At 39.7% G+C, this 13,939-nt stretch overlaps 1 protein-coding gene and 1 non-coding gene across 3 annotated transcripts in view; one reads left to right on the top strand and one right to left on the bottom strand.

Annotated features, from left to right (window-relative positions):
- Window positions 1-13,939, bottom strand: part of NFKB1 (nuclear factor kappa B subunit 1) — a 74,725-nt gene that overhangs the window by 12,547 nt on the left and 48,239 nt on the right. The window contains exons 8-16 of one of the 2 annotated variants that reach the window (XM_069978379.1): window positions 11,999-12,157; window positions 8,543-8,647; window positions 8,313-8,404; window positions 7,264-7,402; window positions 6,908-7,057; window positions 5,040-5,120; window positions 2,774-2,935; window positions 392-533; window positions 129-243 (exon numbers count right to left, since the gene is read on the bottom strand). In XM_069978379.1, coding sequence (XP_069834480.1) covers window positions 129-243; window positions 392-533; window positions 2,774-2,935; window positions 5,040-5,120; window positions 6,908-7,057; window positions 7,264-7,402; window positions 8,313-8,404; window positions 8,543-8,647; window positions 11,999-12,157 — 1,145 coding nt within the window. The remainder of the gene's footprint in view (window positions 1-128; window positions 244-391; window positions 534-2,773; window positions 2,936-5,039; window positions 5,121-6,907; window positions 7,058-7,263; window positions 7,403-8,312; window positions 8,405-8,542; window positions 8,648-11,998; window positions 12,158-13,939) is intronic. The other variant, XM_069978380.1, reaches the window with a different exon arrangement.
- On the top strand, window positions 9,267-9,464 carry LOC138797968 (U2 spliceosomal RNA). The gene has a single exon (XR_011364053.1). It is a non-coding gene; the product is annotated as a U2 spliceosomal RNA (small nuclear RNA).

Here is a 13,939-nt window from a genome sequence, read left to right as displayed (position 1 = left end):
TGGCGATCAATTCATTCATGTTAAATTCATATTGCACTCAATTTCAAAGACTCAAAATAATATATATATATATATATATATATATATATTTAATTAAACAATAAGTATTAGTTTAACTGGTAACATACCTGATACAGATCATTTCGCACATTGATAATATCTTCACATATAATTCCTGAAGTTATTTCTAGAAACATCTTAACAAGTGCAGACTGAAGATGAATAACAGACAGATGAAGAACACTGAAATGGAAAGACAACATCGTCTAATTCTCAACTGTCAGCTATCAGGTATCAGTATCAGGCTTAGCAAATGCTGTCAATTCCTGAATAGAAACCGACTCTTGAATAGAAAACAATATTTCCAGACTTTGTGCATGTATTTTCTTACTTGTCTCCGTTATCATCCTGAACTGACACTAGATGGCGCTGTACTTCCAGTAGCAATCTGACATCTCCTGTTACTGCATAGTCAAATAAGGAGGCCGCATGTCGCTTGGCAAGTTGCACAGTCTTTTCCAATAATTGGCAGCCTAAGGAAAAGAAAAGAATAGGAGTCATTCTCTGCATTAAAGGAAATCTGTCATCACTGTCATCAAAAGGATCAAATCGCATCGGTTTGTTTTTAACGTACCCAAAAATGTAGCTGACCTTATTTTTGTGTATGCGAAAAAAAACTGATCCGTTTTGATCAGTTTTTTTTAATAATGGGAGTCAATGGAAATACAGATTAAAACGGATGCACACAAATGCATCCGTTTTTTCATTCGTTTTTTGGAAGAAAAAAAAACGGATTGCAAAACGAAGATTGCAAAAAGGGAGTGTGAACCCAGCCTTAGACAACAACAGACAAGGGATTCTACTGTGCCTTTACTTTTTTTAACCGAAACTAGACCAAAGTGCAGACACTGTGTGTGTGTTTGTGTGAAATAAATTGACCTTTTTACATTTCAGTGCTAAATAAAACATTTTTCTACTTATTTAGAAATGAGGAATCTGTACTATAAAACTAATTTGTTCATTGTAGAGAATTAAGTGAAAACGTTTTCATGAAATGGAAAACTTTTTTATTTATTTGGTGGAAATGAAACTAAACAGTCATTGTGTAGAGTATGTTATCAATATTCATGAAAAACTTCACTCAAGTACTCTTCTGTTAAGGGTAAGGGCCCTATTACACGGGACGATTATCGTGTGAAAAATCGTTAAATCATTCGAATTTAAACGATAATCATTCTGTGTAATTGCAGGCAACAATCGAAAAATCGTTCGTATGACGTTGATCATTGATTTAGATCTGTACCTAAAATTATTGTTAATTGTTCGCTGTAATTCCACGTTCGTTCGCTCAAGTTCCGTGTTTTTTCACTAATCGTTCAGTGTAATTGCACATTGTTCATTTTCTGGGATCAGAAGGAATAAACGATCATAGTAACGATCGCAATAACGATCATAGTAACGATCATAACTAACGATTATCGCTATGTGTAATATGGTGAACGATTTCAGGTTAGCGATAAACAATCTCGTTTGCGATCGTTTATCGTTAGTCGTTAATCGTTAAAGATCGCTCAGTGTAATAGGACCCTAAGTAGCAGCCAGGTGCTGCTAATCAAATGCCCAGATATAGAGCCATAGTGAAACAACATCTGGGAATATGGTGTTTAGTTCTGGAGGCCTCACCTACAATCTGGAAAGGCGTAAACAACTAAATCCGTACAGACTAGAGAAAAGAAAGGAATGAAGGGGGGCATGAACAAAAACTTTTAAGCTTTTAATCCTAGATCGGTCCTGGGGTCTGTTCGGCAGGTGATGCAGTTATTGTCCTAAAAAAACAACTTTTAAATTTACAGCCCTGTGTCAAATTGTCGTAATCTAGAGTACCCGTGCCCTAGGCCTGCACCGCCTCTCAGCTCTCCTATATAATGTAGAATGCTCCAGGCAGGATTTCTTCTATTCATCACTTGTCTGAACACTGCACATGTTCTGGATCGTTAAGGCACATGTGACAAGTGATGAATAGGAGAAATACTGTCAGGGGCATTCCTAATGGTAAAGAGGGCGTGAGAGGCGATGCAGGCCTAGGGCACAGACACGTCATTTGACACAGGGCTGCAAGTTGTGGGTACAGAGTCGCTTTACAAAAGAGGTACCACAAAAACCCAATTTAACCTATGCCTCTCTGTGCACCTATACTCACCTGCTTCCCTAATTCTGCAGCTGGTCCCCGTTTCTGTGTTGTCTCTCCTTCTTTGCAAGATATATCACTCCCCTGCTCAGGGACGGGGTAGCGGAACATCATTTGAAAAAGGGAGAACAACAGAGGAGCGGAAACCGGGTAATATGACAGCTGCAGCATTGGGGGAGCAGGTGAGGTAAATATGCAGGCTTCTATTGTTTTAGGCCTACAGTTACAAATAGGGTTTTCCTATGGTAAGTAAGGTTCAGACAAACTAAACACAAGAACAAGAGGACACAATCTGAGGGTATTTAGGGAAACGATCAGGAGCTACATGACAAAATATAATTTTTCTGAAAGTAGTGGATGTATGGAGCAAACCTCCAGCAGATGTGGTTATCAACATTGGAGCCATTTAAAGCATCTCTGACATTTCATACAATGCATTCCCACCTCTTCAGACACAGTTACACCCACAGACAAAACACATGCATACAATAGATTTTATATTATATATATGTACTCCTTGGGCAGAAACAGTTACCGCTAATTCAGTGAAAGTGATAAATGTGATACCCTGTTGTTTGCATTTACCAGGTACTTTGCAGGCCTCTACTTCCTCCCTCGCAGGATCTGATTGTGAGTCACTCTGTGTAAGTGAGGCCTCCGGGCGCTCACAGCTAGTTTCACTCTCTTTAGGCTGGGAGAGCACAGACGTACGTCCTTCCTGGTCTTCACCACATTGAGGCTGTAAGGCTAGGTGTGCACAAATCATTTAAATGTTATATAATCTGTATGACACCACTTCGTTATGTTACTGCATTTAACAATGCCCTTAGTAGTTACTACATGCTTACTAAAGGATCCAGGATGTAAAACGGGTTAAACCTATCCTCGAAAACCCCTCCAAAAACATTAAAAAAAAAAGGTGTAAAGTGTAATAATATTAAAGCAGATAACACAGAGATGCAGTTTGAAGCCTCATAGCCTTATGTTAACTGACATCATCTCTAGCTCTATATACTTAGAGACTCTGTCAGTAGGATTATGCCGTCCTATCTTAGGGTAGCATAAACTAGTGACAGAGAAGCTGAACAGAATGATGTATCACTTACATTGTCCTGTGCAGCATATTCGGAGATATCCTCCTGAATAACATGGACTATAAGTAGTCCTCTCTATTATGTACATGAGCTCAGTAGTCCTGGATATTCATGAGAAGCAGAAAACTCCGCCCACCACCTGCTGATTGAAAATTATCTATCCATGCTGTGTAGGGGGAGGGGTGCGTCAAGAATCATATTCTCCTGCATATTAGGAGAACGGCTAAACAAAATTATGTAAGTAATATACCGATCTGTTCAGCATTTCTATCACTGGTTTATGCTACCCTCATTTAAGGCACCATAAACCTAGTGACAGATTCCTTTAAAGTGTATATATTCACTCTCCTGTTATTTTTGTACATACTTGTATAGCTTGAGAGCTAACAATAATCTAGATATCTTGCAGTTTTCATTCTGCCCACTAAGCCTAATAATAAGCTGACACGTCCTATTCTTTTCATCAGTCTCCTCACTATAATAACAGATGTGATTACAATAAAAGATGACCATAATATATCGAAAAGATAGGATCAGACCATTCACAATAAGTGATGGTCAGTGCTTGGACTGCCCAGGTGCTCACTAATTCAATAGTCTGCAGTGAAATCAGTTCTGAAATATATCATATAAATCATGTTCTGAAATAGCTCTGGGTGTGGATCTGGAAAAAGTGTTGTGGGAGGGGAGTAGACAGGGTAGAAAGATTGTGATGAAGAGCTGAGGGAAAGCAATGCATCCTGGGAACTGTAGTAATGAGCAACTGCTCAACCAGGAAGTACAAAACTAAGACCCCCCAAAACAAATAGAATTTTGGTGGTTCAGAACTGGGGCAGTCAAGTATGTGATGCCATATGCTCCTGCAGAATGTTTATTTTATTTAACTTAAAGTAGAGTACTCCTTTAAAGCAAATATGTAACCCCCAGACCGCTTACCTGGCTGATGGCACCACTGGATAGATATCAATGAAAGCATTCAGAACATATTTTTGTTGCCTGTGTCTATTTTATTTTTATTTAATAAAAAAAAAACTTTATTTGGCATGTGAATGTTGTCAAAGAGGTGGAGCCTATTATTCCCTTTGCCATAAACCTGCTATACTGCACTGTGCTGTATGCAGAGAGTCCATGGCTGATTATGCAAGGGGCAGGTGTACAGCACAGTAAGTCATAGCGGCACTAGAGCCCACAAAATAATAGGCTCCACCTCTTAGGCACTATTCACAGCCCAGCCTAACACAAAGATGTTTTTTTTTTAAGGAAATGAAACAGACTCAGGCAACAAAGGTACTCAGCTACTCTGTGCGCACATAAGGAATTCATATTCTGCTTGGGCAGTAACATTGCACTGGGTCTTGGGCCAGAGGAAGAAGACATCAGGGAATGCACCTAGTGCGCTGAAGGACCTTATTTAAATATTTGTTTTTTTATAGGTGACAATGAAACGGCACAAAGGATCGGAATGAAAAGGATATCTTTAAAATCTGCATCAGATCGCCCACAGGTAAATACCAGCAGGTTCATATGTATGAACCTGCTGTTAGTTTCCCTTTGAAGGAGAAATCCAGGGTCAGAGTAGGTGGCTGCACATAACAACATGCACCTACTTCCCCAACTCCAGTGCAGTCCAGTGGGTCTGGAGCAAAGGATGGTAGGTTTTTTTTTTTTTTTTTAAATGTCCAACCCCCGGACTTCTCTTTCAAATATAGGTGAAATCCTTTAAATGGTATGACTGTTAAACTGAGTATGTATCTTACCTGTGTTAGAGTTCATTGTGCCCCCATGAAAATGCAGCCCTCCGTAGCTATTCGTGTAGTTGTATGAGTGGTAGCTGTAACCTGCAAGTAAGAGCGAGTTCCATGTTCACAATGTTTATCTCAGACACTAGTTTTGTCTTTGGCTCATATCGAAAAACCTTAAACACTAAAATCAAAAGTGTGGTCTGTTACCTGAAGGGGATTTCTAGTAACTTTCTTTTACCTTGTTTTTTTTCGTTACCTCTTTTAACCTTCTTTAAAGGAGACCTGTCACTACCGTGCCGGGGTGACAGACTCTCGACCCCGGCGGGATGAGGTCAGTGTAAGGGGATCTAGCTGGGGTCTGGAGCATGTCACTAAAGAACATTGTTTTCAGAGTCTTTCATTGTTACTGGTATCCTACATTTACAATTCACTTGTATGGTTGAAGTGGTGCTAAAGCTGTTTATAAAAAGAGGGATGATATTACTTATATGCATCTCATTCTTTTTTTCACGGTAATCTACAATGACCTTGGTGTTTTTTTCAGGAAAATTTAGGGGCAGCTTAATTTCTCAAAGTAAAAAGCCCAGCAAACAACTTCCCATCAGCTGCCTTTGAACTCAGTGCCACCCTGTGCCTGAAAAAGCTGGATCCAGTCCAGGAAAAACTTCTCCCAGTTTCCCAGGACTGGATCCAGCTTTTCCAGAAACTGGAAGCGGAGTGGCACAGAGTTCAATGGCAGCCAGCTGAGCCTAGCAAAGTGCTTCGCTTTACTGGTACTTTAAATTCACTCATTCCTACCTCTAACGTGTCAATGTGACATGTCTGAAGTTTGTTGACTTGGGGTCCTTTAAGCAATATTCACAGCATTGCAGTAATACGTCATTACTCAAGTCACATGTTATAACTTGTTAAGAATAAGAAATGGAGAAACCGCCATTTCAAATAAAGTGCAAAGTCACTGAATGGTTATTTTTAATACACATCCTCCAGTTATGTCGTACAAGCTGAAACATGTACAAGACTGAAGTTTGACAGTGTAGTATCCTCTTCCCACACGATTCCTGAGCTATGACTCACATTTCCTTTACTTTTTACTATTTTACCATGTTGCTCCAGTATTGCATACCATGACTTCATATACTGAACATATATATAGTATCAGAGAAAAGCCAGCTTACTCATGGCCAGGAGGGGGTGATGCTGTACAGTGTGCCCTGTATTGGTGTATTTCGATAAGCCTTGGATTTTGTCCCACCGAGCAGTGCGGTCGCACCTGTTATATATATATATACAGGGTGGTCCAAAAGTAGGTGGACAGTATATGTAATTGGGTTATGAAGGGGGAGATTTATCAAACATGGTGTAAAGCGAAACTGGCTCAGTTGCCCCTAGCAACCAATCAGATTCCACCTTTCATTTTCCAAAGAGTCTGTGAGGAATGAAAAGTGGAATCTGATTGGTTGCTAGGGGCAACTGAGCCAGTTTCACTTTACACCATGTTTGATAACTGTCCCCCTTCATAACCCAATTACAAATACTGACCACTATACAGTATATATATATATATATATAGATATATATATAGATATATAACATATAAATACATACATAGTTCCTTCCTAGGATGTAGTTCTTGCATCCTTGAACCACAGTATAAATAATGACATAATTATTAAAGGAGAACTCTGGCCAAAATGTATATTTTAATATGTTATTACATAAGCAAAGTTAGACAAATTCCTAATATACACTAATTATGGGAAATGCACATATAGTGCTATTTCTCCCAATTTAGTAGATCAGGCAGGCTTCCATGTCTTGTTTCTTGATATTTGCTTGAGACAAAAAAAAATAATTAAAGGCTTTAATAAAGATTACTGTACCTCCTCCGGTGCCTGAACCTCCGGCTGCACTTCCATATATACCGCCGCCGCCCCCTCCTCCTCCACCTCCAGATCCTGCTCCACTTCCACCAAAGCCATCAGAGAAGTTTGGCATGAGTTTCAGTCGCTTTCGCTGAACTTCTTCCTTATCTAGAGAAGAAAGTCATAATATGAAAACCGCATGAACAACATATTAGATAATAACTGATCTAAAATAAAACATGAGGTTTTAATATCTTTAGCTACCAAATGTAACATTGATATGTTTTAACATTTATTGACCAGCAGGTAAACAGAAGCTAAGAGTGGCAAATCTCATGTCATTATATATATTTTTTGTGTGTTATTTTTTATACCTTTTATTTCTGGATAGTAAAGAAATGGTTTGGGTTCGCTGGTTTCATAATCAGATTTTCTCCGAAGTTGTACAAAAACAGAGGCAGGCCTTAAAATATTCACATCCTTGTACTTAGGAGTTTTAAATACGATGGCAAACTAAAAGACAAAATAAAATACTGAATAATAACAAAAATATACTGTATGGGTCTCATTCTATCTGTGCTGTATATTACATTTACAGTAATATATAACTTGTTTACCTGTTTAACCATAGAGCATTTTAAAAAGCTATAACATGCCACTTAAAGGTAAGACTATCTTTACCTTAAAGTGTACCAGTCATAGAGACATGTCAAAAGTTTTGATCGGTCTGGGTCTGAGGGAAAAACCAAGGCCAGGTATCCATCCACAGACAGCTGTTTCAGGGTGTTGCCCCTCATCAGTGTGGAGCAGGATTCTGGCTAGGTGGGAGCAATGCCTAGTAAAGCCATAAGAGTTTACCTACAAGAGCCAACCCCTTGGCTGGGTCCTTCCTGGAGGGATATCTGGCTAGTCCTGTGATTCGTGACTCTTAAGTGAGGCTTCACAGGCACTTCTTTTGGATACTCTTTATGACATGTCAAAAGTTTTCCAAAACATATCACATATAAACTGCATCAGACATAAATTGCTTGTAAAGTGATGCCACCACTAGATCGCCCTCAACCACGTTTCCCATTGTGATCGCTTCTGTGGAAGCAATTACAATGCTAAATGTGCATTGAGGGGGACATGGTGGCGGCACCACTTTGCAGCAATTTAGGGGTGAGTGTTTGATGCAATGTATATGTGATATGCATCTATGTTGGGAATGGCTGTTACTGTAATCTCCAATTTTGGGTTTCAGCGTTATACATAGACTGAATATAGGAATTGGAAAAGAGGGCTTGAGCACTTACTCCCCATATAGGAATAAGTTATACCATGCGATATGATGATATATGGCTACGTGATCTTCTAACTTAGTCTGGTCTGTTTTTCGATGACTTGTTTTGTATTATTTTAGAAAAAAAAGTTAAATGCATACCTGTCTGTGAACATCTGTTGGGGAAAAGTCACCAAATCCTTCCCAAAGTTGTCCATTTTCATCTTCTTCATAAAAACGTATTTGAATATCATCTGCAGAACACAGTTTGGACAAGTTAGAGCTGATATGGTGGGCTACATAATAGCCCTTTCCCATAATCCTCTTCAATATAACATACCTCCCGCTACATCTTACGTTGTTTTTTTTTTGTTAATCAAAACTTTTTGTACCTTTCTGAACTTTATCACATAAAAGATAAACCTCTTCTCCTCCTGTAACGCAGCCAGAGGTTTTATCCATCCGCACAATCTTTAAATTAGAGGCATTAGGGGCTTCTGTCAAACACAAAAGATAGACTTTTATTCATACTTTTATGGCATCACAAAGGTAGGAGAAAGCAATCTTTTGTAAAGCAAGCATCATGCTGAACAGCAAAAAAACAATGATAAACTTGCATACGGAAAAAAAGGTGATGTGTGTGTCTCGTGTAGAATATAGCAAATCTAGGTTGGAAAGACAGAAAGCTGCAACCAACCAAACCTTGGGAAAAGTATAGCAGCTAACATGATATAAAGTTTACATAAACTTCAGAACATTCCATCTACCATCGAAAGTCCACACTGTCACCAGTTCACACTCATCTATCTGCGAAATGCTATGGATTATTTCATGTTCTCTCCCCTAGTGTAACATATTGCCTGTAGACTAGTATTGTACGGACCCTTGCAGCATGATAACATATATATGATACGTTTTAGGTGAGAATTATTGCTGCAGAGTGTGGACACAAGCAAATAACTCACTATAGACAAGATCCAAGTCCATTGTGGACAATAAACATGAAACAAAATGAGTCGGCAGCTTTGAGCTACCAAAACAGCTGATAGCCCCATAAAGATGTTGGGGAGGAATCATAACTTAGGTCTCAGTAGTGCAGTTAGAATTACCAAGATAATAGCTTCTTGGCCTTTTGGCTAAGATCAAGTGTAGTATCTGTTCTTATCAGTTTAATATCTGATAGGTCCCCTATCTGGGGACCATATATTAAATGGATTTTTAGAACTACACTACCGTTCAAAAGTTTGGGGTCACATTGAAATGTCCTTATTTTTGAAGGAAAAGCACTGTACTTTTCAATGAAGATAACTTTAAACTAGTCCTAACTTTAAACAAATACACTCTATACATTGCTAATGTGGTAAATGACTATTCTAGCTGCAAATGTCTGGTTTTTGGTGCAAAATCTACATAGGAGTATAGAGGCCCATTTCCAGCAACTATCACTCCAGTGTTCTAATGGTACAATGTGTTTGCTCATTGGCTCAGAAGGCTAATTGACGATTAGAAAACCCTTGTGCAATCATGTTCACACATCTGAAAACAGTCTAGCTCGTTACAGAAGCTACAAAACTGACCTTCCTTTGAGCAGATTGTGTTTCTGGAGCATCACATTTGTGGGCTCAATTAAACGCTCAAAATGGCCAGAAAAAGAGAACTTTCATCTGAAACTCGACAGTCTATTCTTGTTCTTAGAAATGAAGGCTATTCCATGCGAGAAATTGCTAGAAAATTTAAGATTTTCTACAACGGTGTGTACTACTCCCTTCAGAGGACAGCACAAACAGGCTCTAACCAGAGTAGAAAAAGAAGTGGGAGGCCGTGTTGCACAACTAAGCAAGTAGATAAGCACATTAGAGTCTCTAGTCTGAGAAACAGACGCCTCACAGGTCCCCAACTGGCATCTTCATTAAATAGTACCCGCAAAACACCAGGGTCAACATCTACAGTGAAGAGGCGGCTGCGGGATTTTGGGCTTTAGGGCAGAGTGGCAAAGAAAAAGCCATATCTGAGACTGGCCAATAAAAGAAAAAGATTAAGATGGGCAAAAGAACACAGACATTGGACAGAGGAAGACTGGAAAAAAGTGTTGTGGATGGATGAATCCAAGTTTGAGGTGTTTGGATCACAAAGAAGAACGTTTGTGAGACGCAGAACAAATGAAAAGATGCTGGAAGAATGCCTGACACCATCTGTTATACATGGTGGAGGTCATGTGATGGTCTGGGGTTGGTGCTGGTAAGGTGGGAGATTTGTACAGGGTAAAAGGGATTATGAATAAGGAATGCTATCACTCAATTTTGCAACGCCATGCCATACCCAGTGGACAGCGCTTGATTGCAGCGAATTTCATCCTACAACAGGACAATGACCCTAAACACACCTCCAAATTGTGCAAGAACTATTTACAGCAGAAGCGGCAGCTGGTATTCTATAATAGGTAATAGAGTGGCCAGCGCAGTCACCAGATCACCACCCCATTGAGCTGTTGTGGGAGCAGCTTGACCGTATGGTACGCCAGAAGTGCCCATCCAACCAATCCAACTTATGGGAGCTGCTTCTAGAAGCGTGGGGTGCAATTTCTCCAGCTTACCTCAACAGATTAACAGCTAGAATGCCAAAGGTGTGCAATGCTGGAATTGCTGCAAAAGGAGGATTCTTTGACGAAAGCAAAGTGTGATGTAAGAACAATGTTATTTCACATACAAATCATTATCTCTAACCTTGTCAATGTCTTGACTCTATTTTCTATTCATTTCACAACGTATGGTGGTGAATAAGTGTGACTTTTCATGGAAAACACAAAAGTGTTTGGGTGACCCCAAACTTTTGAACGGTAGTGTACTTGCTCTGTCCTCTCCAGGCATTGACTTGGTATTGCAGTGCTTCCAGGTTCAGTGCACAAAAAAAAAAAAAAAGAATTACCAAGATAAATGCTGTCTTGTGCCCAGACTACTGTGTCGAAGAGGTCCTTATAGGTGCACAAAGATTCCTCCATGAAGAACTTTTCTGGCCCCTCTCCTTAACTATGATTGACAGCTGTAGCAGTTCTCTTATTTACTGCTTGAGCTGTTAATCATGAATGAGAAGAGCGGCCAGGAAAGCTCTCAATGTGGGGAGCTTCATTCACTAAAGAAAAACAGCCTCTCTCTGTGACAATGGTGGCCAGCAATGAGAAAAGCATTTATCCTAAGGTATGATTCCGGTATGAAACAGGAAAAAGTCATATATTTTCCAAACGGTAATATTTCAAGGGAACCAATCACGGCCAAAATGCCCAAGAAGCTGTATATATGGTGTAATAAAGCCCCCTGCCCTGTTTCCAAAAGTGAAACCTATGAGCTTTGCACATACCCCCCCCCCCCCCAAAAAAAATGAAGTTTGTAAATGTCCCGTTCTGTATGCAAATTAACCTCAACTAGTCACGTGGGTGTTCCTCATTGCCAAAACTAGTCACGAATGGTGTGCTTGAGTTGGCTGTAATTCCGCCTCTCTGGAAAAGTTGGCACTCAGGGACGGGCCTTCTGTGACGTGCAGCAGGCTCCCGCATTGAGAATCATGCCCAGAGGGGCCGTTGCTGGGCACAGACACAGCCAAGTCAAGAGCCCCATCTGTGACTAGTTCAGCACTTGCAAACGCCCACATGACTATTGACGGTAACTTCACTTTGAAAGGGGGGGGGGGTATGTACAAAGCGTATAGGTGGCAGTTACACGTTTGGAAACAATGCAAGGGGCTTCATTAAGCTGTACATATAACTTCCCGGGCATTTTTGCAGTGATTGGTTCCCTTTAAGGGCTTCTATTATATACGTGTATACATATAATATACACAAGAAAACTACTTACTACTGTCAAATATGGGAACAGATATGACAGGTTCGAGTCGTCTTGTGAAACCCCCATTGCTGTCTGGCAAGAAAGCAGTGAACATTAGCCGTACCACACTAAGATCTATGTCTTTTGACTGTTGATATGCTGCTTGTCGAATCACATCTTTTTCCCGCTCTACAATACAAAACATACAATGTGTCTAAATACAAATAATGGTGAACGTTAAAACAAGTCCAAAGCACATATCGGGGAAAGGAAACAGTTTGGAAGAAAGGCCCAGTTATGACTGAATAATAGAAAAAAGTAGACAGGTGTATATATCAAAGATCAAATAAAGAAACAATAGTGGCACTCACCGATGAAGATGCCAGGTAGATGCCAGGTAGATGCAAGTTACAAGCTTGTTTCGCGCGGCTGCGCGAAACAAGCTTGTAACCTGCATCTACCTGGCGTCCGCCCAGTGTATGTCCATGCGTTATTAATAAAAAGAAATCTGCACCAGCATCTTAATCGGTGAGTGCCACTACTGTTACTTCATTTGAATTTTGTTACTGTTATGGACATTTCTGCTTGGTGAGCACCACTGAATACGTTAATATCCAGTGATATATTGTTGGTAACCTACTCTGAGACCTGTAGTGCCGATCGCTTCTTTCTATTGTTGTATATATCAAAGAGCTGTGCATGTGGGCACAACAGGCCAACCAGGCCTTACTGGATAAGAGGATGCAGCTAAGACCAACCAAGGCTTCACAGAGAAATCAATTCAGAAGATTAGTGGACATCCAGACAAGGTGAAAGGGAGAGTTGAGACTGCAATGAGTAAGCTTCCTTCTTCGTACACAGTTGACAAGAAGTAACCACTTGAATGAAAGGGATAGTGAATTTCATACCGGATACCTCAGTTCTTTGTCAGGTTCTAAGGTGTTTGGCGTGAAACGTGTTGTCTGCTTCTTTAGGCTGCGTTCACACTACGTATATTTCAGTCAGTATATGTATTTTTCAGTCAGTATATTTCAGTCAGTATTGCAACCAAAACCAGGAGTGGATTAAAAACACAGAAAGGATCTGTTCACACAATGATGAAATTGAGTGGATGGCCGCCATATAATGGCAAATATTTGCTGTTATTTTAGAACAACAGCTGTTATATTGAAATAATGGCCGTTATTTACTGTTATATGGCGGCCATCCACTCAATTTCAACATTGTGTGACCAGATCCTTTCTGTGTTTTTAATCCACTCCTGGTTTTGGTTGCAATACTGACTGAAATATACGTAGTGTGAACATAGCCTTTAAGAATAAAGTACAATTGTGGAGGGTGTATGCAGAACATTTTTGACTTCATCAGGATATCCACTATCATAGGGATATTTGTGTTTTAGTTCATTGGATTCTAATTTATTCTAACATGAAGCTAAAAAACATTTTTGACATTGACATTTACAAGTCAATAAAATTTGGGTTACTTTGTTCTTTCATACCACAAAGACTTATTTTTATTACACTAAATCATAAAAATACCCCCCCACACACATTTTTGGTTTGTTGCTTCTTTATGTTTATTTTACATGTTATTAAATAAATTATTTAAATTTTTCAATGGTATTCTAAAACGACAGACCTAGGGGACCATTATCATTCCTGCAAGAGCCTGACTGTGTATTTCAGCCAGCTCCCGCTGCGCATGGTGCCAACTTAGCTTCTAAACGCACGGCACCAGACAAGTACTTCAGACTTTTTTAGTCCATTGCTAGCAGCCCCATATATATGCATAACATGTTGCCTTTACCACATAATATGTTAAAGGGGAACCTTAGTTAACAAAGATTGAACACTGTTCAATCCCCACCCATAATCTAAGTTTGTTTGTAATAGGTTTCTATTACATGAATTGGTCTGTTTGTCTGCAGCACATCCCGACTTACACCCTGAAGCTGCTAAAAAATCCTCA

The sequence above is a fragment of the Dendropsophus ebraccatus genome, chromosome 7 (genome assembly GCF_027789765.1).
Source record: "Dendropsophus ebraccatus isolate aDenEbr1 chromosome 7, aDenEbr1.pat, whole genome shotgun sequence".
Lineage (NCBI taxonomy): Eukaryota > Metazoa > Chordata > Amphibia > Anura > Hylidae > Dendropsophus > Dendropsophus ebraccatus.
This window is presented reverse-complemented; position numbering and strand designations above follow the sequence as displayed.